Source organism: Oncorhynchus mykiss, chromosome 4 (genome assembly GCF_057628025.1).
Source record: "Oncorhynchus mykiss isolate SJ-2025 chromosome 4, ASM5762802v1, whole genome shotgun sequence".
Classification (NCBI taxonomy): Eukaryota; Metazoa; Chordata; class Actinopteri; order Salmoniformes; family Salmonidae; genus Oncorhynchus; species Oncorhynchus mykiss.
The window spans coordinates 91,925,522-91,950,050 of NC_143025.1; the positions used below are offsets into that span (position 1 = coordinate 91,925,522).

The 24,529-nt window shown below is 42.7% G+C and overlaps 1 protein-coding gene across 1 annotated transcript in view; it reads right to left on the minus strand.

The window, feature by feature from the left end:
- Nucleotides 1-24,529, minus strand: part of fndc4a (fibronectin type III domain containing 4a) — a 79,572-nt gene that overhangs the window by 24,792 nt on the left and 30,251 nt on the right. The window contains exons 2-3 of the mRNA XM_036976390.2: nucleotides 16,557-16,672; nucleotides 8,415-8,619 (exon numbers count right to left, since the gene is read on the minus strand). Coding sequence (XP_036832285.2) covers nucleotides 8,415-8,619; nucleotides 16,557-16,672 — 321 coding nt within the window. The remainder of the gene's footprint in view (nucleotides 1-8,414; nucleotides 8,620-16,556; nucleotides 16,673-24,529) is intronic.

The following is a 24,529-nucleotide window of genomic DNA, read 5'->3' on the forward strand; positions in this document are numbered from 1 at the left end:
AATGACTACGCCACCTCTGTACCACACACATACAATTATCTGCAAGGTCCCTCAGTCGAGCAGTAAATGTCAAGAACAGATTCAACCACAAAGACCAGGACGGTTTTCTAATGCCTCGCAAAGAAGGGCACCTATTGGTAGATGGGTAAAAACAAACAAACCAATAAAACAGACATCAAATATACATTGGAGCATAGTGAAGTTATTAATTTCACTTTGATCACTACAAAGATATGTCGTTTTCCACTCTACATTACCCAACTATATAGATAATGTACAGATAACATGGAAGAGGTCGAGGAAGTAAACACCACAAACATTAACGACCACTCACACAGGAAGCTCAGTGATTGGATTGTCTCAGCACAGCCAGAGGGGCGCCACGGTAAACAGCAGGCTGTAGATTTATAGGAAGTAACGTCCCTGGTTGTTTTACATCATTCACATTAGTCAACAGCTCAATCAAAAAAAAAAAAACAGTCCAATTGAAATGGTGAAAGAGCTTCTTGACACTGAGAAATGAATAAGATGGGTTGATTTTGACTACGTCTCTCTCTGGGTCTTTCACTTCAGCTGATCAACGCCGGCCTTTCTAATGGTACCCGGCCTGAGTCAGCCAAACCGAAACATTCATAATTCACTAGCATCAGCATTCACCATGTACACAACCTGATAGACTACAATCACTGCTTGAATAATGTTTTTTTTTTTTAAAGAGCACACTTTTAATGACAGCACGCTATTAATTAAAATAACAAAAACAATTAAACACCTTGGGATAGGAATCTGCATGACTGGCTATATAGAGTAGTCGTCTTTCAAATTCAGTCCACCAGTCCATCAGCGCATACTTAGAGGATAAAGAGCAAATGAAGCCTCAGTCGATCGATCACAGCCCCGTCATTTTCAACCACAGCCATGTGCCAGGTAGCCTAGCGAGCCGTTGTTGTGCGCCAGTAGCCGAAAGGTCGCTGGTTCGAATTCCCGAGCCGACTAGGTGAAATATCTTCTCTATGTGCCCTTGAGCAAGGCACTTGACCCTAATTGCTCGTCTAAGTCGCTCTGGATAAGAGGGTCTGCTAAATGACTAACATGTCAAACGTAATACCCAACGTGAAGTGTTTTAGAGAGAGGGTCGATATCCTGATTAGCCACACTGGGTTGCATAAATTCACAGCAGCCAGAGAGAGAGAGAGAGAGAGAGAGAGAGAGAGAGAGAGAGAGAGAGAGAGAGAGAAAGGGGGGGGGGGACCCAGACTGTATATAATGAATTAAGAGAGAGCGACTCGTGCCATGTCAATATTGAATTGAATGGTGGTAGAAAATAAACTGAGATAGAGACCGTTGGCGTCCCCAGGATCCTGAAGGCTACTGGCACTTAACTGGCATAGTGTACTACAGACCTGAGTACAAATATTTGAAATACTTTAAGAATTTGCTTTACTTCCAAGTTTTGTATTTAGCCTGCCTATAGTGCCAGATGGGCGGTTTTACAACTATTCCATTGGTTCCATTGCAAGCTCAATAAAGCCCAGCTAAAGTGTTTTAAAATAGCATTTAAACCCAGTTCTGCACCATATTCTATATCTACCTCATTTTAAATCTGACTCATGCTGTATCTAACTTATTATGTATATACCTCATTCTGTATCTACCTTATTCTGTATCTGCCCCTTTCTACCTCAAATCAAATCAAATCAAATCAAATTTTATTTGTCACATACACATGGTTAGCAGATGTTAATGCGAGTGTAGCGAAATGCTTGTGCTTCTAGTTCCGACAATGCAGTAATAACAAGTAATCTAACTAACAATTCCAAAACTACTGTCTTGTACACAGTGTAAGGGGATAAAGAATATGTACATAAGGATATATGAATGAGTGATGGTACAGAGCAGCATAGGCAAGATACAGTAGATGGTATCGGGTACAGTATGTACAATGAGATGAGTATGTAAACAAAGTGGCATAGTATAGTATAAAGTGGCTAGTGATACATGTATTACATAAGGATACCGTCGATGATATAGAGTACAGTATATACGTATGCGTATGAGATGAATAATGTAGGGTAAGTAACATTTATATAAGGTAGCATTGTTTAAAGTGGCTAGTGATATATTTACATCATTTCCCATCAATTCCCATTATTAAAGTGGCTGGAGTTGAGTCAGTGTCAGTGTGTTGGCAGCAGCCACTCAGTGTTAGTGGTGGCTGTTTAACAGTCTGATGGCCTTGAGATAGAAGCTGTTTTTCAGTCTCTCGGTCCCAGCTTTGATGCACCTGTACTGACCTCGCCTTCTGGATGATAGCGGGGTGAACAGGCAGTGGCTCGGGTGGTTGATGTCCTTGATGATCTTTATGGCCTTCCTGTGACATCGGGTGGTGTAGGTGTCCTGGAGGGCAGGTAGTTTGCCCCCGGTGATGCGTTGTGCAGACCTCACTACCCTCTGGAGAGCCTTACGGTTGAGGGCGGTGCAGTTGCCATACCAGGCGGTGATACAGCCCGCCAGGATGCTCTCGATTGTGCATCTGTAGAAGTTTGTGAGTGCTTTTGGTGACAAGCCGAATTTCTTCAGCCTCCTGAGGTTGAAGAGGCGCTGCTGCGCCTTCTTCACGATGCTGTCTGTGTGAGTGGACCAATTCAGTTTGTCTGTGATGTGTATGCCGAGGAACTTAAAACTTGCTACCCTCTCCACTACTGTTCCATCGATGTGGATAGGGGGGTGTTCCCTCTGCTGTTTCCTGAAGTCCACAATCATCTCCTTAGTTTTGTTGACGTTGAGTGTGAGGTTGTTTTCCTGACACCACACTCCGAGGGCCCTCACCTCCTCCCTGTAGGCCGTCTCATCGTTGTTGGTAATCAAGCCTACCACTGTTGTGTCGTCCGCAAACTTGATGATTGAGTTGGAGGCGTGCGTGGCCACGCAGTCGTGGGTGAACAGGGAGTACAGGAGAGGGCTCAGAACGCAACCTTGTGGGGCCCCAGTGTTGAGGATCAGCGGGGAGGAGATGTTGTTGCCTACCCTCACCACCTGGGGGCGGCCCGTCAGGAAGTCCAGTACCCAGTTGCACAGGGCGGGGTCGAGACCCAGGGTCTCGAGCTTGATGACGAGCTTGGAGGGTACTATGGTGTTGAATGCCGAGCTGTAGTCGATGAACAGCATTCTCACATAGGTATTCCTCTTGTCCAGATGGGTTAGGGCAGTGTGCAGTGTGGTTGAGATTGCATCGTCTGTGGACCTATTTGGGCGGTAAGCAAATTGGAGTGGGTCTAGGGTGTCAGGTAGGGTGGAGGTGATATGGTCCTTGACTAGTCTCTCAAAGCACTTCATGATGACGGATGTGAGTGCTACGGGGCGGTAGTCATTTAGCTCAGTTACCTTAGCTTTCTTGGGAACAGGAACAATGGTGGCCCTCTTGAAGCATGTGGGAACAGCAGACTGGTATAGGGATTGATTGAATATGTCCGTAAACACACCGGCCAGCTGGTCTGCGCATGCTCTGAGGGCGCGGCTGGGGATGCCATCTGGGCCTGCAGCCTTGCGAGGGTTAACACGTTTAAATGTCTTACTCACCTCGGCTGCAGTGAAGGAGAGACCGCATGTTTTCGTTGCAGGCCGTGTCAGTGGCACTGTATTGTCCTCAAAGCGGGCAAAAAAGTTATTTAGTCTGCCTGGGAGCAAGACATCCTGGTCCGTGACTGGGCTGGGTTTCTTCCTGTAGTCCGTGATTATTCTGTTTCTATCTCAATTTGTATCTGCCTCATTCTATATCTACCTCATTCTAACCCATTCTGTACCTGCCTCATTCTGTATCTGCCTCATCCAGCCTCATTCTGTATCTACTTCATTCTGTAACTACCTAATTCTGTATCTGCCTCATTCTGCCTCGTTATGTATCTACATCATTGTGTATCTGCCTCGTTCTACCTCATTCTGTATTTAACTCATTCTGTATCTACCTCATTCTGTATCTACCTCATTCTTTATCTACGTCATTCTGTATCTGCCTCGTTCTGTATCTACCTCATTCTGTATTTAACTCATTCTGTATCTACCTCATTCTTTATCTACGTCATTCTGTATCTGCCTCGTTCTGTATCTACCTCATTCTGTATTTAACTCATTCTGTATCTACCTCATTCTGTATCTACCTCATTCTTTATCTACGTCATTCCGTATCTGCCATATTATGTATCTACCTCATTCTGTATCTGACTAATTGTTCCTCATTCTGTTTGTTCCTATTTCTGTATCTACCTCATTCTGTATCGTCTCATTCTGCCTCATTCTGTATCTACCTCATTCTTTATCTACGTCATTCTTTATCTGCCTCTGTCACGACTTCTGCCAAAGTCGAAGCCTCTCCTTGTTCGGGCGGTGCCCGGCGGTTGACGTCACCGGTCTTCTAGCCATCATTGATCCATTTTTCATTTTCCATTGGTTTTGTCTTCCTACACACCTGGTTTCAATCCCATTCATTACTTGTTGTATATTTAACCCTCTGTTTCCCCTCATGTCTTTGTCAGAGATTGTTTGTATTTCAGTGTTGTATTTATTTTTGTATTGGTGCATGTCGGGTCCTCGTACCCATTTTTGTTAATTGTTACATTTAGTGTTTGGAGTATGTGTTATTAAATAACTCCATTACACTCAGTTTGATTCTCCTGCGCCTGACTTCCCTGCCACCTATACACACGAATCTGACAGCCTCATTTTGTATCTGCCTCATTCTGTATCTGCCGTATTATATATCTATCTCATTCTACCTCATTCTGTGTCTGACTAATTCTGTATCTGACTAATTGTTCCTCATTCTGTTTGTTCCTGTTTCTGTATCTACCGCGTTCTGTATCTACCTTATTCTGTATTTGCCTCATTATACTTCATTATGTATCTTCCTCATTTTGCATCTGCCTCATTCCACCGTATTCTGTATCTGCCTCATTCTACCTCATTCTGTATCTACCTCATTCTACCTCCTTATATATCTGCCTCATTCTACCTCATTCTGTATCAACCACATTCAGTACCTACCTCATTCTGTATCTGCCTCATTCTACCTCATTCTGTATCTACCTCATTCTGTATCTGTCATTCTATCCGCATTCTGTATCTGCCTCATTCTACCTTCTTCTGTATCTGCCTCATTCTACCTCATTCTGTATCTCATTCTGTATCTGTCTCATTCTACCTCCTTCTGTATCTGCCTCATTCTACCTCATTCTGTATCTGTCTAATTCTACCTCATTCTGTATCTATCTCATTCTACCTCCTTCTGTATCTGCCTCATTCCACCTCATTCTGTATCTATCTCATTCTGTATCTATCTCATTCTGTATCTGTCTTATTCTACCTCATTCTGTATCTATCTCATTCTGTATCTGTCTTATTCTACCTCATTCTGTATCTGTCTTATTCTACCTCATTCTGTATCTGTCTCATTCTACCTCCTTCTGTATCTGCCTCATTCTACCTCATTCTGTATCTATCTCATTCTGTATCTGTCTCATTCTACCTCCATCTGTATCTGCCTCATTCTATCTCATTCTGTATCTGTCTAATTCTACCTCATTCTGTATCTATCTCATTCTACCTCCTTCTGTATCTGCCTCATTCCACCTCATTCTGTATCTATCTCATTCTGTATCTATCTCATTCTGTATCTGTCTTATTCTACCTCATTCTGTATCTATCTCAATCTGTATCTGTCTTATTCTACCTCATTCTGTATCAATCTCATTCTGTATCTGTCTTATTCTACCTCATTCTGTATCTGTCTCATTCTACCTCCTTCTGTATCTGCCTCATTCTACCTCATTCTGTATCTATCTCATTCTGTATCTGTCTTATTCTACCTCATTCTGTATCTGTCTCATTCTACCTCCTTCTCTATCTGCCTCATTCTACTTAATTCTGTATCTATCTCATTCTGTATCTGTCTTATTCTACCTCATTCTGTATCTATCTCATTCTGTATCTGCCTCATTCTACCTCATTCTGTATCTACCTCATTCTACCTCCTTATATATCTGCCTCATTCTACCTCATTCTGTATCAACCACATTCAGTACCTACCTCATTCTGTATCTGCCTCATTCTACCTCATTCTGTATCTACCTCATTCTGTATCTGTCATTCTATCCGCATTCTGTATCTGCCTCATTCTACCTTCTTCTGTATCTGCCTCATTCTACCTCATTCTGTATCTCATTCTGTATCTGTCTCATTCTACCTCCTTCTGTATCTGCCTCATTCTACCTCATTCTGTATCTATCTCATTCTGTATCTGTCTAATTCTACCTCATTCTGTATCTATCTCATTCTACCTCCTTCTGTATCTGCCTCATTCCACCTCATGCTGTATCTATCTCATTCTGTATCTATCTCATTCTGTATCTGTCTTATTCTACCTCATTCTGTATCTATCTCATTCTGTATCTGTCTTATTCTACCTCATTCTGTATCTGTCTTATTCTACCTCATTCTGTATCTGTCTCATTCTACCTCCTTCTGTATCTGCCTCATTCTACCTCATTCTGTATCTATCTCATTCTGTATCTGTCTCATTCTACCTCCATCTGTATCTGCCTCATTCTACCTCATTCTGTATCTATCTCATTCTGTATCTGTCTAATTCTACCTCATTCTGTATCTATCTCATTCTACCTCCTTCTGTATCTGCCTCATTCCACCTCATTCTGTATCTATCTCATTCTGTATCTATCTCATTCTGTATCTGTCTTATTCTACCTCATTCTGTATCTATCTCAATCTGTATCTGTCTTATTCTACCTCATTCTGTATCAATCTCATTCTGTATCTGTCTTATTCTACCTCATTCTGTATCTGTCTCATTCTACCTCCTTCTGTATCTGCCTCATTCTACCTCATTCTGTATCTATCTCATTCTGTATCTGTCTTATTCTACCTCATTCTGTATCTGTCTCATTCTACCTCCTTCTCTATCTGCCTCATTCTACTTAATTCTGTATCTATCTCATTCTGTATCTGTCTTATTCTACCTCATTCTGTATCTATCTCATTCTGTATCTGTCTTATTCTACCTCATTCTGTATCTGTCTCATTCTACCTCCTTCTGTATCTGCCTCATTCTACCTCATTCTGTATCTATCTCATTCTGTATCTGTCTTATTCTACCTCATTCTGTATCTGTCTCATTCTACCTCCTTCTGTATCTGCCTCATTCTACCTCATTCTGTATCTACCTCCTTCTGTATCTGCCTCATTCTACCTCATTCTGTATCTATCTCATTCTGTATCTGTCTAATTCTGTATCTACCTCATTCTACCTCATTCTGTATCTACCTCATTCTGAATCTGTCTAATTCTGTATCTACCTCATTCTGTATCTACCTCATTGCGTATCTGCTTCATTCTGTATCTACCTCATTGTGTATCTGCCTCATTCTGTATCTGCCTCATTCTGTATCTGCATGCAGAAATGCAACAACATCACAAAGAGGCAGAGAGAGAAAGCAGGGCAGTCCTTTTCTAAAACAGGGGCTTCCTCTCTATCTGTGCCAACAGGCAAGAATGTACCTCAGGTGGGTGGGCCAGGTGTGATAGAACATGAGGTGTCTCTCCAGAAGGTATCTCAGGTGTGATAGAACATGATGTGCCTCTCAAAACTCTTCTGCTCCATTATGTAATGCAGTAACGAAGGCCCTAGAGCCCTACCGCCCGAGACAGACATCGATAAACAGGCATTGTTAATTACCCGTAAATTACAATGACATAGACATTTTCTATGATCAGCACCTCATTGAAACGTCACAATAGACACTGAATGGATAATGGAAAACGAACACACAAATCCCATAGCCCATATGAAGCTTCTATATAAAACTGAAGTGCAAGTGCAAGGAGTTAGGGGTCAGGGTTAGGGTCAGAGTCGGAGTTGGGGGTCAGAGCAAGGGGTCAACATTAGTTGGGGTAGGGGTAGGGTAAGGGTTACCTTGGTTGGAGCTGTTGGCGGGGAATGGTAAGGGTTAGGGGTCAGGGTTAGGGGTTAACATTAGGTGTAGGGTAAGGGTTACCTTTGTTGGAGCTGTTGGTGGGGAATGGTAATGGTTAGGGGTTAACATTAGGGGTAGGGTAAGGGTTACCCTGGTTGGAGCTGTTGGTGGGGAATGGTAAGGGTTAGGGGTCAGGGTTAGGGGTTAACATTAGGTGTAGGGTAAGGGTTACCTTTGTTGGAGCTGTTGGTGGGGAATGGTAAGGGTTAGGGGTTAACATTAGGGGTAGGGTAAGGGTTACCTTGGTTGGAGCTGTTGGTGGGGAATGGTAAGGGTTAGGGTTAGGGGTCAGGGTTAGTGTAAATGTACCTTGGTTGGAGCTGTTGGTGGGGAATGGTAAGGGGTTAGGGGTCAGGGTTAGTGTAAATGTACCTTGGTTGGAGCTGTTGGACAGGAAGCGGTCAGACTTCTTGAGGGTTTTGAAGTGGACCCTCTTGCTGGCCTGACTCTCTCCGTACAGACCAATGGACTGGACCTGGATAATATAGTCCGTCTCCTCGTCCAGATCCCACAGAACACAGGCCTTGCTGGTGGTATTCACCTCCCTGATGAAGCGCTGGGTGTGACCCTGCTGTCTCTGAAATACAGGACAGAGATATAGGGTATTCATATAAATCAAATCCTATGTTTTATGTCACATGCTTGGTAAACAACAGGTGTAGACTAATAGTGAAACTCTTACTGACGGGTCGTTTTACAAGATAAAGGATAAAAAAAGATACAGGGAGTACCAGGTAATAACATGGTTATATACAGGGCGTACCAGGTAATAACATTGCTATACACAGCGAGTACCAGGTATAAACATGACTATATACAGGAAGTACCAGGTAATAACATGGTTATATACAGGAAGTACCAGGTAATAACATGGCTACATACAGGGAGTACCAGGCAATAACATGGCTATATACAGGGAGTACCAGGTAATAACATGGCTATATACAGGAAGTACCAGGTAATAACATGGTTATATACAGGGAGTACCAGGTAATAACTGGGGTGAAAGAGGAGCGATTACAATCGAGGAAACCAACTAGATTTAACCTTAGCCTGCAGCTTGGATATGTGCTGAGAGAAGGACAGTGTACCGTCTAGCTATACTCCCAAGTACTTGTATGAGGTGATCACCTCAATCTCTAAACCCTCAGAGGTAGTAATCACACCAGTGGGGAAAGGGGCATTCTTCTTACCAAACCACATGACCTTTGTTTTGGAGGTGTTCAGAACAAGGTTAAGGGCAGAGAAATCTTGTTGGACACAAAGAAAGCTTTGTTGTAGAGCATTTAACACAAAATCCAGGGAGGGGCCAGCTGAGTATAAGACTGAATCATCTGCATATAAATGGATGAGAGAGCTTCCTACTGCCTGAGCTATGTTGTTGATGTAAGTTGAGAAGAGCGTGGGGCCGAGGATCGAGCCTTGGGGTACTCCCTTGGTGACAGGCAGTGGCTGAGACAGCAAATATTCTGACTTTATACACTGCACTCTTTGAGAGAGGTAGTTAGCAAACCAGGCCAAAGACCCCTCAGACACCAATACTCCTTAGCCGGCCCACAAGCATGAAATGGTCTACCGTATCAAAAGCATTGCCTAAGTCAATAAAAAATATCAGCACAACATTGCTGAGAATCAATGGCAATGGTGACATCATTGAGGACCTTTAAGGTTGCAGTGAAACATCCATAATCAGAGAGGAAACCAGATTGCATACCAGAGAGAATACTATAGATATCAAGAAAGACAGTCAGTTGACTATTGCCAAGTTTTTCCAACACATGAATGGCAAAATAGAAATTTGCCTATAACTGTTAGGATCAGCTTGATCTCCCCCTTTAAATAAACAATGCACTGTGGCTGCCTTCCAAGCAATGGGAACCTCCCCAGAGAGGAGAGACAGGTTAAAAATGTCAGAGATAGGGCTTGGTGATGATAGGGGCAGCAACCTTAAAGAAGAAAGGGTCTAAACCATCTAACCCAGATGTTTTGGGGTGTCAAGTTTAAGGAGCTCCTTTAGCACCTCGGACTCAGTGACTCCCTGCAGGGATAAACTTTGTAGCGGGGCAGGGGAAAAAGAGGGAGGAGCATCGGGGCAAGTCGCAATAGAAGGGGTGGGAGATGAGGAAATGTTGGATGGGCAAGGAGAGCTCAGCCATCTGCTTCTTGTCAGTAACAACAACATCATCAACATTAAGGGACATGGGGCAGCTGTGAGGAGCCGGGTTTATTCTCCAGGTCTTTAACTGTTTTCTAGAACAATGGCGCTAAAAATATAAAAAAAGAAGGTGCAAGCGTATTCGACTGAGGGGACCAAGCTGATTCTATACCAATTTACAGAGGCCAGATCATGAAGGAAGGCTTAAAGTTTTTTTAATTCAGGACAGGTCGTTTCACTGAGCAGCCATTATGAACACAAGCTGTAAAACAGTGATCACTAAGGTCATTACAGAAAACACCAGACTGACACCTATCAGGATTATTTGTGAGGATAACATCAATGAGAGTAGCCTTTTCTGGGTGTTTGAGTCATACATTGTGGGATATAATCGGAGAAAGATTTAGTCCCATTGCTTTAAGACTTGGTCAGGCGTTTTACCATGTCCCAGTTTAGATCACCAAGCAGGACAAATTCAGACTTAGTGTAAGGGGCTTACTGCAGGTAGGGTAGAGGTAGGGACTTACTGCAGGTAGGGTACAGTTAGGGACTTACTGCAGGTAGGGTACAGGTAGGGGCTTACTGCAGGTAGGGTACAGGTAGGGGCTTACTGCAGGTAGGGTACAGGTAGGGACTTACTGCAGGTAGGGTACAGATAGGGACTTACTGCAGGTTGGGTACAGGTAGGGGCTTACTGCAGGTAGGGTACAGGTAGGGGCTTACTGCAGGTAGGGTACAGGTAGGGACTTACTGCAGGTAGGGTAGAGGTAGGGACTGTATGGTAGGGTACAGGTAGGGACTTACTGCAGGTAGGGTACAGGTAGGGACTTACTGCAGGTAGGGTACAGGTAGGGACTTACTGCAGGTAGGGTACAGGTAGGGACTTACTGCAGGTAGGGTACAGGTAGGGGCTTACTGCAGGTAGGGTACAGGTAGGGACTTACTGCAGGTAGGGTACAGGTAGGGGCTTACTGCAGGTAGGGTACAGGTAGGGGCTTACTGCAGGTAGGGTACAGGTAGGGACTTACTGCAGGTAGGGTACAGGCCGGTGCTGATGGTGGACGATAACACCCAACAACAATCAACAAAGAGATATTTGAAAGTTGAATGCTTATAACCAGCAAATGAAATTGTTTGGGGACAGACTTGGTGGAGACAACCCGAGCACTGAAGGTGTTCCTTGGTAAAGATTGACACTCCACCACCTTTGGTAGATCTGTCTTACTGAAAAAGGTTACATACCAGAAAGGTATTTCTTAACCATGTCTTAGTAATGACCAACACATCTGGATTGGAGCTGCAAAGCCACACGTTCAATTTATACATTTTCGGTAATAAGCTTCTAGTGTTAACGTGCAGAAAACACAGGCTTTTACCAGAGCAGAAATCAGTGAAGCGGATATCAGAGCACAAGTCAGAATTGGAGCTAGCGAAGGTAGCTGGGCCAGTGTGTACATGCACATTTCCAGATATCATCAGCAGTAATACAATCAAGGCATGGCAGAGGACAGGGACAGCTCTGCAGTGTTGATTTATGACATCTGAATGTGCATCATCAGATGGCAACAAGATATTATTGTACAGCAATTTCATCCGGTAGCATGAAAACAAAGCTGGCGACGGGTGGTTAGAATAAGATGGGAGGTCAATAGTCTGTGTAACCAATCGAGAGTCAGAGTCCCGAGTGTGGGAACAAACATAGACTGGCCCATGGTTGGGTAAACAAGCAAGTTCACAGTCCACAAACCACGCAGGGGTCATGATGAAAAAAGCATAAAGCACAAGAAAAATATTTAACGACTTGGGGCCATTGGAAGTTCAGAGTCTCTTGCCCCAACAGTTTATGTGTGCTGGAGATGGGTAGCAGCTCGGGAGAGAGGGGGGAGTGTGGCGGGGGTATGAAAATCCGGTGCAGTCCATGATGAGGAGATGCATTGCAGTACTTAATGCAGCTGGTGGCCACACATACACTTAGGTTGGAATCATTAAAACTTGTTTTTCAATCACTCCACAAATGTATTGTTAACAAACTATAGTTTTGACAAGTCGGTTAGGACATCTACTTTGTGCATGACACAAGTCATTTTTCCAACAATTGTTTATATACAGATTATTTAACTTATAATTCACTGTATCTCAATTTCAGTGGGTCAGAAGTTTACATACACTAAGTTGACTGTGCCTTTTAAACAGCTTGGAAAATTCCAGAAAATTATGTCATGGCTTTAGAAGCTTTTGATAGGCTAATTGACATCATTTGAATCAATTGGAGGTGTACCTGTGGATGTATTTCAAAGCCTACCTTCAAACTCAGTGCCTCTTTAATTGACATCATGGGAAAATAAAAATAAATCAGCCAAGACCTCAGAAAAATAATTGTAGACCTCCACAAGTCTGGTTCATCCTTGGGAGCAATTTCCAAACACCTGAAGGTACCACGTTCATCTGTACAAACAATAGTACGCAAGTATAAACACCATGGAACCACAAAGCCATCATACCGCTCAGGAAGGAGACGCATTCTGTCTCCTAGAGATGAACATACTTTGGTGCGAAACGTGCAAATCAATACCAGAACAACAGCAAAGGACCTTGTGAAGATGCTGGAGGAAACAGGTACAAAAGTATCTATATCCACAGCAAAATGAGCCCTTTATCGACATAACCTGAAAGGCCGCTCAACAAGGAAGAAGCCACTGCTCCAAAACCGCCAAAAAAAGCCAGACTATGGTTTTGCAACTGCACATTGGGACAAAGATTGAACTTTTTGGGAGAAATGTCCTCTGGTCAGGCCATAACGACCATCCGTTTGGAGGAAAAAGGAGTCTTGCAAGCCGAAGAACACCATCCCAACCGTGAAGCACGGGGGTGGCAGCATCATGTTGTGGGGGTGCTTTGTTGCAGGAGGTACTGGTGCACTTCACAAAGTAAATGACATCATGAGGAGGAAATATTATGTGGATATTTTGAAGCAACATCTGAAGACATCAGTCAGGAAGTTAAAGCTTGGTCGCAAATGGGTCTTCCAAATGGACAATGACCCCAAGCATACTTCCAAAGTTGTGGCTAAATGGTTTAAGGACAACAAAGTCAATGTATTGGAGTGCCCATCACAAAGCCCTGACCTCAATCCTATAGAACATGTGTGGGCAGAACTGAAAAAGCATGTGCGTGCAAGGAGGCCTACAAACCTGACTCAGGTACACCAGCTCTGTCACGAGGAATGGGCCAAAATTCACCCAACTTATTGTGGGAAGCTTGTGGAAGGCTACCCAAAATGTTTGACCCAAATGAATTTAAAGGCAATGCTATCAAATACTAATTGAGTGTATGTAAACTTCTGACCCACTGAGAATGTGATGAAAGAAATAAAAGCTGAAATAAATCATTCTCTCTACTATTATTCTGACATTGCACATTCTTAAAATAAAGTGGTCCTAACTGACCTAAGACAATACATTTTTACTAGGATTAAATGTCTAGAATTGTGAATAACTGAGTTGAAATGTACTTGGCTTAGGTGTATGTAAACTTCCGACTTCAACTGTAATTCATTGGAATTCTAGAAAACCAAAACCTATATCCTTTTTTTTTAAATCAGCATGCCTAGGTAGTTTCACTATTCTAAAAGAGATGGGAAATGGCTCTATGACAAAAGCTATTAAAAGAGGCGATACAGGACAACCTTGTCTGGTTCCAGGCTTTAACGAAAATGACTGTGATTTTATGCAGTTTGTATTAGACAGATGGTGAGTTGTATAAGGGCCATTTTCCTGGACACAAATAAGCCTAGTCCTGAACTAAAAAGTGGAGAATGCTTTTTAGTCCGGAACTAGAAAAAATCTGTGTCTGGGAAACCAGTCCTAAAGGGCTCGACACACTATGTGCAAACAGAGCGACTGAGCGTCGCATACGGTCCGTTCCAAAAATTCAGCCACACAAAAGTACGCAGAACTATGCAGAGAGCGACACTAACAGACCACCGTCACTCCGTTTGCGTAGAGTACGTAGAGCACTTAAACAGTTATTTTCCGCCTGCTACCTTAGATCAATTTGGAACTAAAACTCCATAAAAGTCCATGACGTGAAACAGGTATGAGGGTGTTATTTTCCTTGTATGCACAGAGAGTGAGAATAGAGATCCGTATTCATAGGTAGTTCCACTATTCTAAGCACTCTAAGCATTCTAAGCATTCTAAGTATTCTAAGCATTCTCAAAGCTATTCAACCCGAAAATTGCTCTCTGGCAGCTGTGGATATTCACCCTGGAACCGTATATTAAACATGTTGAAGTTTATTTAAGATTCTTAGTTTGGGAGGCCTTGGGGGTAGTCAAACTTTCCTTCATCGTCATTTATATTAGCATGTGAACCAAGTCTTTCGGTAATGCTGAGAAAACCAAACAGTGTAAAATTGAAGGCCAGGCTTTACAGACATCTTTATTCACCATAGCACATCAGACATTTTGTTGGAGCATCTGCCAAGTGCCTAAACAGGCTACAATATGTCCAGAACTGTGCTGCACGTGTCCTCACCCACGCCTCTCCCCTGTCGAGCACATCACTCCAGTGCTGTTCAACCTCCAATAGCTCCCCATATGTTCCTGCATCGAGTACAAAATATTGGTTCACACCTACCAAGCTTCCCACAACTCTGGCCCCAAGTACCTGTCTGTCCTCATTCTACCTACCAAGCTATCCACATCTCTGGCCCCAAGTACCTGTCTGACCTCATTCTACCTACCAAGCTATCCACAACTCTGAACCCAAGTACCTGTCTGTCCTCATTCTACCTACCAAGCTATCCACAACTCTGGCCCCAAGTACCTGTCTGTCCTCATTCTACCTACCAAGCTATCCACAACTCTGGCCCCAAGTACCTGTCTGTCCTCATTCTACCTACCAAGCTATCCACAACTCTGGGCCCAAGTACCTGTCTGTCCTCATTCTACCTACCAAGCTATCCACAACTCTGGTTCCAAGTACCTGTCTGTCCTCATTCTACCTACCAAGCTATCCACAACTCTGGTTCCAAGTACCTGTCTGTCCTCATTCTACCTACCAAGCTATCCACAACTCTGGCCCCAAGTACCTGTCTGTCCTCATTCTACCTACCAAGCTATCCACAACTCTGGGCCCAAGTACCTGTCTGTCCTCATTCTACCTACCAAGCTATCCACAACTCTGGCCCCAAGTGCCTGTCTGTCCTCATTCTACCTACCAAGCTATCCACAACTCTGAACCCAAGTACCTGTCTGTCCTCATTCTACCTACCAAGCTATCCACAACTCTGGCCCCAAGTACCTGTCTGTCCTCATTCTACCTACCAAGCTATCCACAACTCTGGGCCCAAGTACTTGTCTGTCCTCATTCTACCTACCAAACTATCCACAACTCTGGGCCCAAGTACCTGTCTGTCCTCATTCTACCTACCAAGCTATCCACAACTCTGGCCCCAAGTACCTGTCTGACCTCATTCTACCCTCCTGCCCCACATGCACACTTCTCACCTCCAGGTCCGTCTCCCTTCAGCAGCCCCGCAGCTGCCTAAAAACCATGGGTGACAGGGCTTTCAGTTGCACGGCTCAGTTCTCATATCCTCCAGATCTGACGACACCAGTATATAGCTTTGTTCTCTGTGTTCTATGTTCTGTTTATTTTATTTTATTATTATTATTTAGCACGGTACCAGTATCCCCCCTAACACATAAGATATTTAGCACGGTATCAGTATCCCCCCTAATACAACAGATATTTAGCACGGAATCAGTATCCCCCCTAACACATCAGATATTAAGCGCGGTATCAGTATCCCCCCTAACACATCAGATATTTAGCACGGTATCAGTATCCCACCTAACACATCAGATATTTAGCACGGTATCAGTATCCCCCCTAACACATATACAACAATGACATTTACTGAATAAACACCATTATAGTGGAATCCCCTCAGCAGACTAACCCTAGACCAAGATGTAAACACACCCATTTAATGTGTATATTTTGTCAACAGGAATGTAATCTCTGGTGGACAGACTACATTACCGATACTGTAGATCTGTCGCGATACAACAGGACGAGTCAGATAATGAACAACATTAGTTCTGGTTATTTGGGCAAATCACCATTTCTCAGGTGTTAGTATCTTTCGAATTTCGGGGAAGGGGAGGGCCCATAGACTTGTCCTTAACTTGCAAAGAGAGAGGGTGGAACTCCTTCGTTCTCTTCTCTTCTCTTACCGCGTTTGACCAATTGCGCAATACTTTACTTCTGGGTTAACTGAGATGAACAGGAATGAAAGGAGACAATAATTGTGGGTGAGTAATTAGGATACATAATAACTCTAGAACACATCACCTGCTGTGAGATGGAGAAGCCGATGATGATGTCACCCTCAGGTACCTCCCAGGAGACGGTGGCGGAGTCGGCCCTCAGGTGCATCACAGACACGTTGACGGGAGCAGGAGGGCGGTCTGAGGAGAGAGAAACAAGACCATATCAGGGGTGAGTAACAAGTCTCTCAAACTGAACAATTCAATCATTTGTATCGAAGGTGGTGAACCTTCGGCATCCTATGCACCACAAGAATATGTTAGACCACTTAGCTTCAGAATGTGTTAGACCACTTAGCTTCAGAATGTGTTAGACCACTTAGGTTCAGAATGTGTTAGACCACTTAGCTTCAGAATGGAATGTGTTAGACCACTTAGCTTCATAATGTGTTAGACCACTTAGCTTCAGAATGTGTTAGACCACTTAGCTTCAGACTGTGTTAGGCCGCTTAGCTTCAGAATGTGTTAGACCACTTAGCTTCAGAATGTGTTAGACCACTTAGCTTCATAATGTGTTAGACCACTTAGCTTCATAATGTGTTAGACCACTTAGCTTCAGAATGTGTTAGACCACTTAGTTTCAGAATGTGTTAGACCACTTAGCTTCAGAATGTGTTAGACCACTTAGTTTCAGAATGTGTTAAACAGTTTAGCTTCTAAATCTTCAGGTCTCAGACATGTTTACTGAATTCACCACACTCTATAATCTACTCACCATATTCTCTAATCTGTTCACCACACTCTCTAATCTATTCACCATACTCTATAATCTATTCATCACACTCTATAATCTATTCACCATACTCTATAATCTATTCACCATACTCTATAATCTATTCACCATACTCTATAATCTATTCACCATACTCTATAACCTATTCACCATACTCTATAATCTATTCACCATATTCTACAATCTATTCACCATATTCTCTAATCTATTCACCAAACTCTATAATCTATTCACCATATTCTCTAATCTATTCACCATACTCTATAATCTATTCACCATATTCTCTAATCTATTCACCAAACTCTCTAATCTATTCACCATACTCTCTAACCTATTCACCACTCTATAATCTATTCACCATATTCTCTAATCTATTCACCATACTCTATTCACCATATTCTACAATCTATTCACCATATTCTCTAATCTATTCACCAAACTCTATAATCTATTCACCATATTCTCTAATCTATTCACCATACTCTATAATCTATTCACCATATTCTCTAATCTATTCACCAAACTCTATAATCTATTCACCATATTCTCTAATCTATTCACCAAACTCTATAATCTATTCACCATATTCTCTAATCTATTCACCATACTCTATAATCTATTCACCATATTCTCTAATCTATTCACCAAACTCTTGTTACGGTTTTCTTCGGGTGAGAGAGAGTCTATAATCTATTCACCATATTCTCTAATCTATTCACCAAACTCTTGTTAGGGTTTTCTCCGGGTGAGAGAGAGTCTATAATCTATTCACCATATTCTCTAATCTATTCACCAAACTCTTGTTACGGTTTTCTCCGGGTGAGAGAGAGTCTATAATCTATTCACCATATTCTCTAATCTATTCACCAAACTCTTGTTACGGTTTTCTCCGGGTGAGAGAGAGTCTATAATCTATTCACCATATTCTCTAATCTATTCACCAAACTCTTGTTACGGTTTTCTCCGGGTGAGAGAGAGTCTATAATCTATTCACCATATTCTCTAATCTATTCACCAAACTCTTGTTAGGGTTTTCTCCGGGTGAGAGAGAGTCTATAATCTATTCACCATATTCTCTAATCTATTCACCAAACTCTTGTTAGGGTTTTCTCCGGGTGAGAGTCGAGTCGGACCAAAATGCAGCGTGGTTAATACGATACATGTTTAATAAATAAATAAACACGAACAAAACAAAAACAATAAACGTAACGTGAAAACAATACAAAAACAATAAACGTAACGTGAAAACCGAAACAGCCTATCTGGTGAACAATAACACATAGACAGGAACAATCACCCAGGAAACACTCAAAGAATATGGCTGCCTAAATATGGTTCCCAATCAGAGACAACGAGAATCACCTGCCTCTGATTGAGAACCGCCTCAGGCAACCATAGACTTTGCTAGAACACCCCACTAAGCCACAATCCCAAAACCTACGAAAACCCCCCCCATACATAAACACAACACAAAATAAACCCATGTCACACCCTGGCCTGACCAAATAAATATAGAAAACACAAAATACTAAGACCAGGGCGTGACAACTCTCTAATCTATTCACCATACTCTCTAACCTATTCACCAAACTCTATAATCTATTCACCAAACTCTCTAATCTATTCACCATACTCTATAATCTATTCACCATATTCTTTATTCTACTCACCATATTCTCTATTCTATTCACCAAACTCTAACCCATTCACTTGAATGTTTTTGTCAGTATTATTGTACTTGGAACAGGGAAAGCAGAATGCTTCTCTCCCCTTTACTCTCTGGCTGAATGTATATATCTAAATCAACACAGAATGTTCCATTCATCACACAGTACAACCCCCTCCATCCTTTTAGGACGTGATTCTCAGCCACGTCTACTGCCCTATTGCTCCAGTCATTACAATGTATTTTACCGATGGAAGGAAAATAGTTTGTTGTGTCATCTACTTGCGTTACTCCCCTTGCTCCTAACAAGAAGATGGTTTCCTGCCAAGAAAGCTCTCCAATCTGGCACCCAGTCTGTGTGTCATAGAGCTCTGGTCTAAAGTAGTGCACTATATCTGGGAATAGGGTGCAATAGGGCTGTGGTCTAAAGTAGTGCACTATTTAGGGAATAGGGTGCCATAGAGCGCTGGTCTAAAGTAGTGAACCTTAATAGGGAATAGGGTGCCATAGGGCCCTGGTCTAAAGTAGTACACTATGGGGAGCACGTGATGCCGCGGAGCTGAGCAGACGTTGACAAACCGAGCTCTTCAAAGTTATTCCATTATTACCCAAATAACAACGTTGAAACAATATTCGAACATTGGCTGACAAATTGTCAAGTACTTACCTTCCCAAAGAGTCATGGACCTCCGACCATGAGGCAAGAAGGACGACCAAAACGTAATTGATTCCCAAGATAACAATAATGCTAATCTTGCTAGCTGTAGCATTATTGTCATCTTGGGAAGAGCTCGGCCTCTTGCGAGCCTGCCGACATGTTGGCTACTCTCCTCTGGGAAATTCAGGATGGTAACAAAGGTCTGTCTCTGAAAAGTTGATAAGAAATCGGCTGAACGCCATTCTTCCATTGACGACCTGAAATCCTCCATTAATTATTTCCTTTTGAGAATGACTGAGGCTGAGTTGCACATTAGCACAGTTGAAGATACCGTCACTCGACATGACCAGGTTTTGATAGAGCTGCAGAAGGACAATGCCTACTTCAAAAACAAGGTAGATCAGATGGAGAACAGACGTAGTAATATCAGTGTGGTGGGATTGAAAGAGGACAGCGAGGGCCGTGACCCGGTCCGTTTCCTCACCCAATGGATCCCGGAGGTCCTAGGCATAATCAACTTCACCAAGCCGTTGGAAATCAAACGCGCCCACAGAACATCAGCGCCGAAACCCCGGCCAGATGGGGTTCCTCCGTTTCCAGGACAGAGAGAATATACTGCAACTCGCAAGAGCCAAAGGGGACATCACCATCGATGGCAAAAGGGTCAACCTTTTCCCGGATATGAGCGCGGATCTCGCCAGATGTCGCAAACAGTTCAGACCTGCTGCCAAAGCACTGAAGGAGAAGAACATCACTGGCTATCTCATCCACCCTGTGTGGATGAAAATTCAGTACAAAGGCCGAAGCCATCTCTTCAACACACCGGGAAAAGTGTTCACTTTTCTCATAGAACTGAACCGCGTCTGAACCAGGATGGTCTCTCTCTTTTTTCTTATCCGTGCTGGGACCGCACTGCTGATATCTTCTTGGAATTTGGATCCGTTTACCCCGCTATGCGGTCGCTATAATTGATTTGTACATTTTCAACTAACCGTATCTTCCCGGGGTGAATTCTATTACATTTACAGGAGAGTATATTTTGGTTTAGTCCATATCTACTGGGCGAAGCAAATTAGTGGGCTTAGGCCCACCGCTTTCCCCCCATTTATGTCTCTCCTCTCCTGAAAAGAGACCCTTACTGGGGCAGCCCTTACTGTGGGCAGTAAATATTCAGCCATAAATGTCTATTCACAACGTTTGTTTTCAATTTAGAGAGCTGGCAGGTTTTAGTTTACGCCAAGGTTTAGCTAGTAAGAGCAAGATGGAAAGCGAGCAGCAACGTATCTCTACAAGTGTATTCATGTTTGATTGTTGGGATTGTTGTTTTAGTCCGACAAACGGGGTGGGTGTTTTGTTTTCCTATGTTTATTGTTTTGTTTTGTTTTGTTTATTGTTGTTTCCTTCCTAAAGAGACACATTGGTCGCTTCAGTGTTCAAACTAAAGTTGAAACATTTCCTGACTATTTACATATGAGAGATTTCCATTCGGTTACATATTTGAAACCCAACCCTATGCTTAATCCACTAAAATATGTCACATTCAACGTAAAAGGTCTTAACATCCCGATTAAGAGGCAAATAGTCTATACATACCTTAAGAAATTAAAGGCTGACATTGTGTTTTTACAAGAAATGCATCTTACAGCCAGTGAACACAAGAATTTGAAGAGTGAATGGGTAGGACAAGTTTTTGCATCCTCTTTTAACGCCAAAGCAAGAGGAACTGCAATTTTGATAAGTAGACACATCCCCTTCTGCGTCAACAACACCATCTCTGATCCCTCTGGCAGGTTTGTTTTGGTGTAGGGGATTATGTTTTCAGAGTCAACAACACCATCTCTGATCCCTCTGGCAGGTTTGTTTTGGTGTAGGGGATTATGTTTTCAGAGTCAACAACACCATCTCTGATCCCTCGGGCAGGTTTGTTTTGGTGCAGGGGATTATGTTTTCAGAGTCAACAACACCATCTCTGATCCCTCTGGCAGGTTTGTTTTGGTGTAGGGGATTATGTTTTCAGAGTCAACAACACCATCTCTGATCCCTCTGGCAGGTTTGTTTTGGTGTAGGGGATTATGTTTTCAGAGTCAACAACACCATCTCTGATCCCTCTGGCAGGTTTGTTTTGGTGCAGGGGATTATGTTTTCAGAGTCAACAACACCATCTCTGATCCCTCTGGCAGGTTTGTTTTGGTGTAGGGGATTATGTTTTCAGAGTCAACAACACCATCTCTGATCCCTCTGGCAGGCTTGTTTTGGTGCAGGGGATTATGTTTTCAGAGTCAACAACACCATCTCTGATCCCTCTGGCAGGTTTGTTTTGGTGCAGGGGATTATGTTTTCAGAGTCAACAACACCATCTCTGATCCCTCTGGCAGGTTTGTTTTGGTGCAGGGCCTTATCTTTTCGGAGTCTTGGACCCTATTGAATATTTATGCTCCTAACTTCGATGACCATATGTTTATTCAGAATGTCTTCCTTCAGGTTGCTCAAGCACCACCAGGATGGCTACAGGTTGGAGGAGATTTACATTTTTGTTCAGATACAGTTCCTGATAGGTCCTCTGATAAAACCTCACTTCTTACCAAAGCTGGCAAGCTCACCATGTCATTCATGAAAGATCTTAATTTACTAGACATCTGGAGACAGTTGCACCCACAGGATAGGGACTACTCTTTTTATTCACACCCACACACATAGATAACTTCTTACTATCGATCCAACTGTTTCATAGAGTGTTAGATATCGAGTATCTCCCCAGATTGCTTAGTGACCATTCTCCTCTGGTATTATCAATCTCCATTCCTACCAAGGTAAATGGAGCATATAGATGGAGACTAAATTCTACACTCCTAAAGCAACCTGAATTGTGTGCATTCATCAAGGAGCAGATCAATATTTTTTACTTTGACAAACAAACCCTCCTGACAGTTTCATTCTTTGGGACACATTGAAGGCCTATCTGAGGGGACAGATCTTTTCCTATACTAAAGGGTTGAAGAGAAAACAAGTGCCCTTGAATCTGAAATCTCCGAGCTAGAGAAAACCTACCAAAAAGGCCAGACTAAAGATCGATACAGGCTTTTGGTAAATAAAAAACAGAAATATAATATTCTGAACACATATCAAGCTGAGAGGGCCATCACTAAATCAAAACAGCATTATTACGAGCTTGGAGAGAAAGCACACAAAGTATTGGCATGGCAACTGAAAGCAGAGGAAAGTAAGAGGACAATTAATGCCATAGAAACTCTTACTAATGAGATATTTTTTGACCCTACTGAAATTAATAATACTTTTAAGAAATACTACGAAGACCTCTACACTTCCCAATCAAGCGATGATCTTTCAGAGATTGACTCCTTTCTATCCTCTCTCAACCTCCCATGCCTGTCAGAGGAAGACAGAGAGCGCCTGAGTGAACAGTTCCTGAATTGTTGGAGGCCATTAAATCGTTACCTTCTAATAAATCTCCTGGGAAGGATGGCTTCCCTCCAGAGTTCTATAAAGAATTTAGGGAGCTGTTGGTCCCCTACCTTATGGAGGAACTTAAAAAAGCCGGGAAAGACAACTGCTTTCCAGAGTCTTTCTCTCAAGCAGTGATTACTGTAATCCACAGGAAAGGGAAAACCCGCTAAAGTGCACCTCCTATAGACCAATCTCTCTCCTTAACACAGATCGTAAACTGGTCACCAAGATGCTGTCTAAGAGACTGGAGTCATGTCTTCCCCTGTTGGTCAACCCAGATCAGACTGGCTTCATAATTAATAGATTGTCCTCCAATAATCTCAGAAGGTTCTTTGATATAATTCACCTTGCTAACAAAAACAAAATACCTAGTGTCGCAGTCTCCCTCGACGCTGAAAAGGCCTTTGATAGGGTTGAATGGCCATACCTCTTTCGCGTCTTGGAAAAGTTCGGTTTAGGTACCGTGTTTGTAAATTTGATAAAATCACTCAACAAATCTCCTAAAGCTAGGATTGCTACCAATGGGATTACTTCCTCTTATTTCCCTCTCTATAGTGGGAACAGACAAGGTTGCCCAATTAGCCCCCACCATCTGAGGCTGAGGCTATTGGAACGTGCCCTGACATACATGCCTTTGAGGTGGGACCCCATATCCATAAATTATCACTCTTTGCGGACAACCTTGTCTTATTTCTAACAAACGCAGAACACTCCCTCTCTCACTTGCAGATCCTACTACAGTGTTATAATTCTTTCTCTGGATATAAGGTCAATTTTGATAAAAGCGAAATCTTACCGTTGTCTGTCTTTGGCCATCATACCATCAAGCATAAGTTTCCTTTTAGATGTTCACCTATGGGCTTCACATATTTGGGCATAATGGTGGATGGTAACCTGAACAACCTCTATAAACTAAATCTGGCCAGCTTGTTGCAAAAGGTGGAGGGTGACCTTTGTAAATGGATGGACTTGCCTCTCACTCTACTGGGTAGAATAAATGTAATTAAAATGAATGTCCTGCCCAGATTTCTATATTTGTTTCAATCTCTCCCTATACCTCCTATGTTTTTCCAGAATAGTAACTTTAGACCATGGTCTCCTTGTGTTCTGGAACACGAGGAGGGAGTTCTTATGTCTTTTGATCAGCTGAAACAGAAATACCACTTGCCTAACAGGGACTTATTTAGCTACCTACAGCTATGAAACTTTATTAGGGTGACTCTCAAGGGACAATGGAACCTACCTAAGATGTCACCTATTGAACAACTCTGCCACGTAGACCAACCACTGTTCAAGACCATTTCCTGTGTATACGATGCTCTTATGTCTGGACTAACACTGCCTGGGCTAGATAAACCTCGACTTAGATGGGGAAAAGATCTGGGTATTGATCTTGATGAGGATCTATGGAGTGACCAATGCAGGGAGGGTGTAACTTCCACATTGAACTCCAGATACAGACTGATCCAGTTTAAT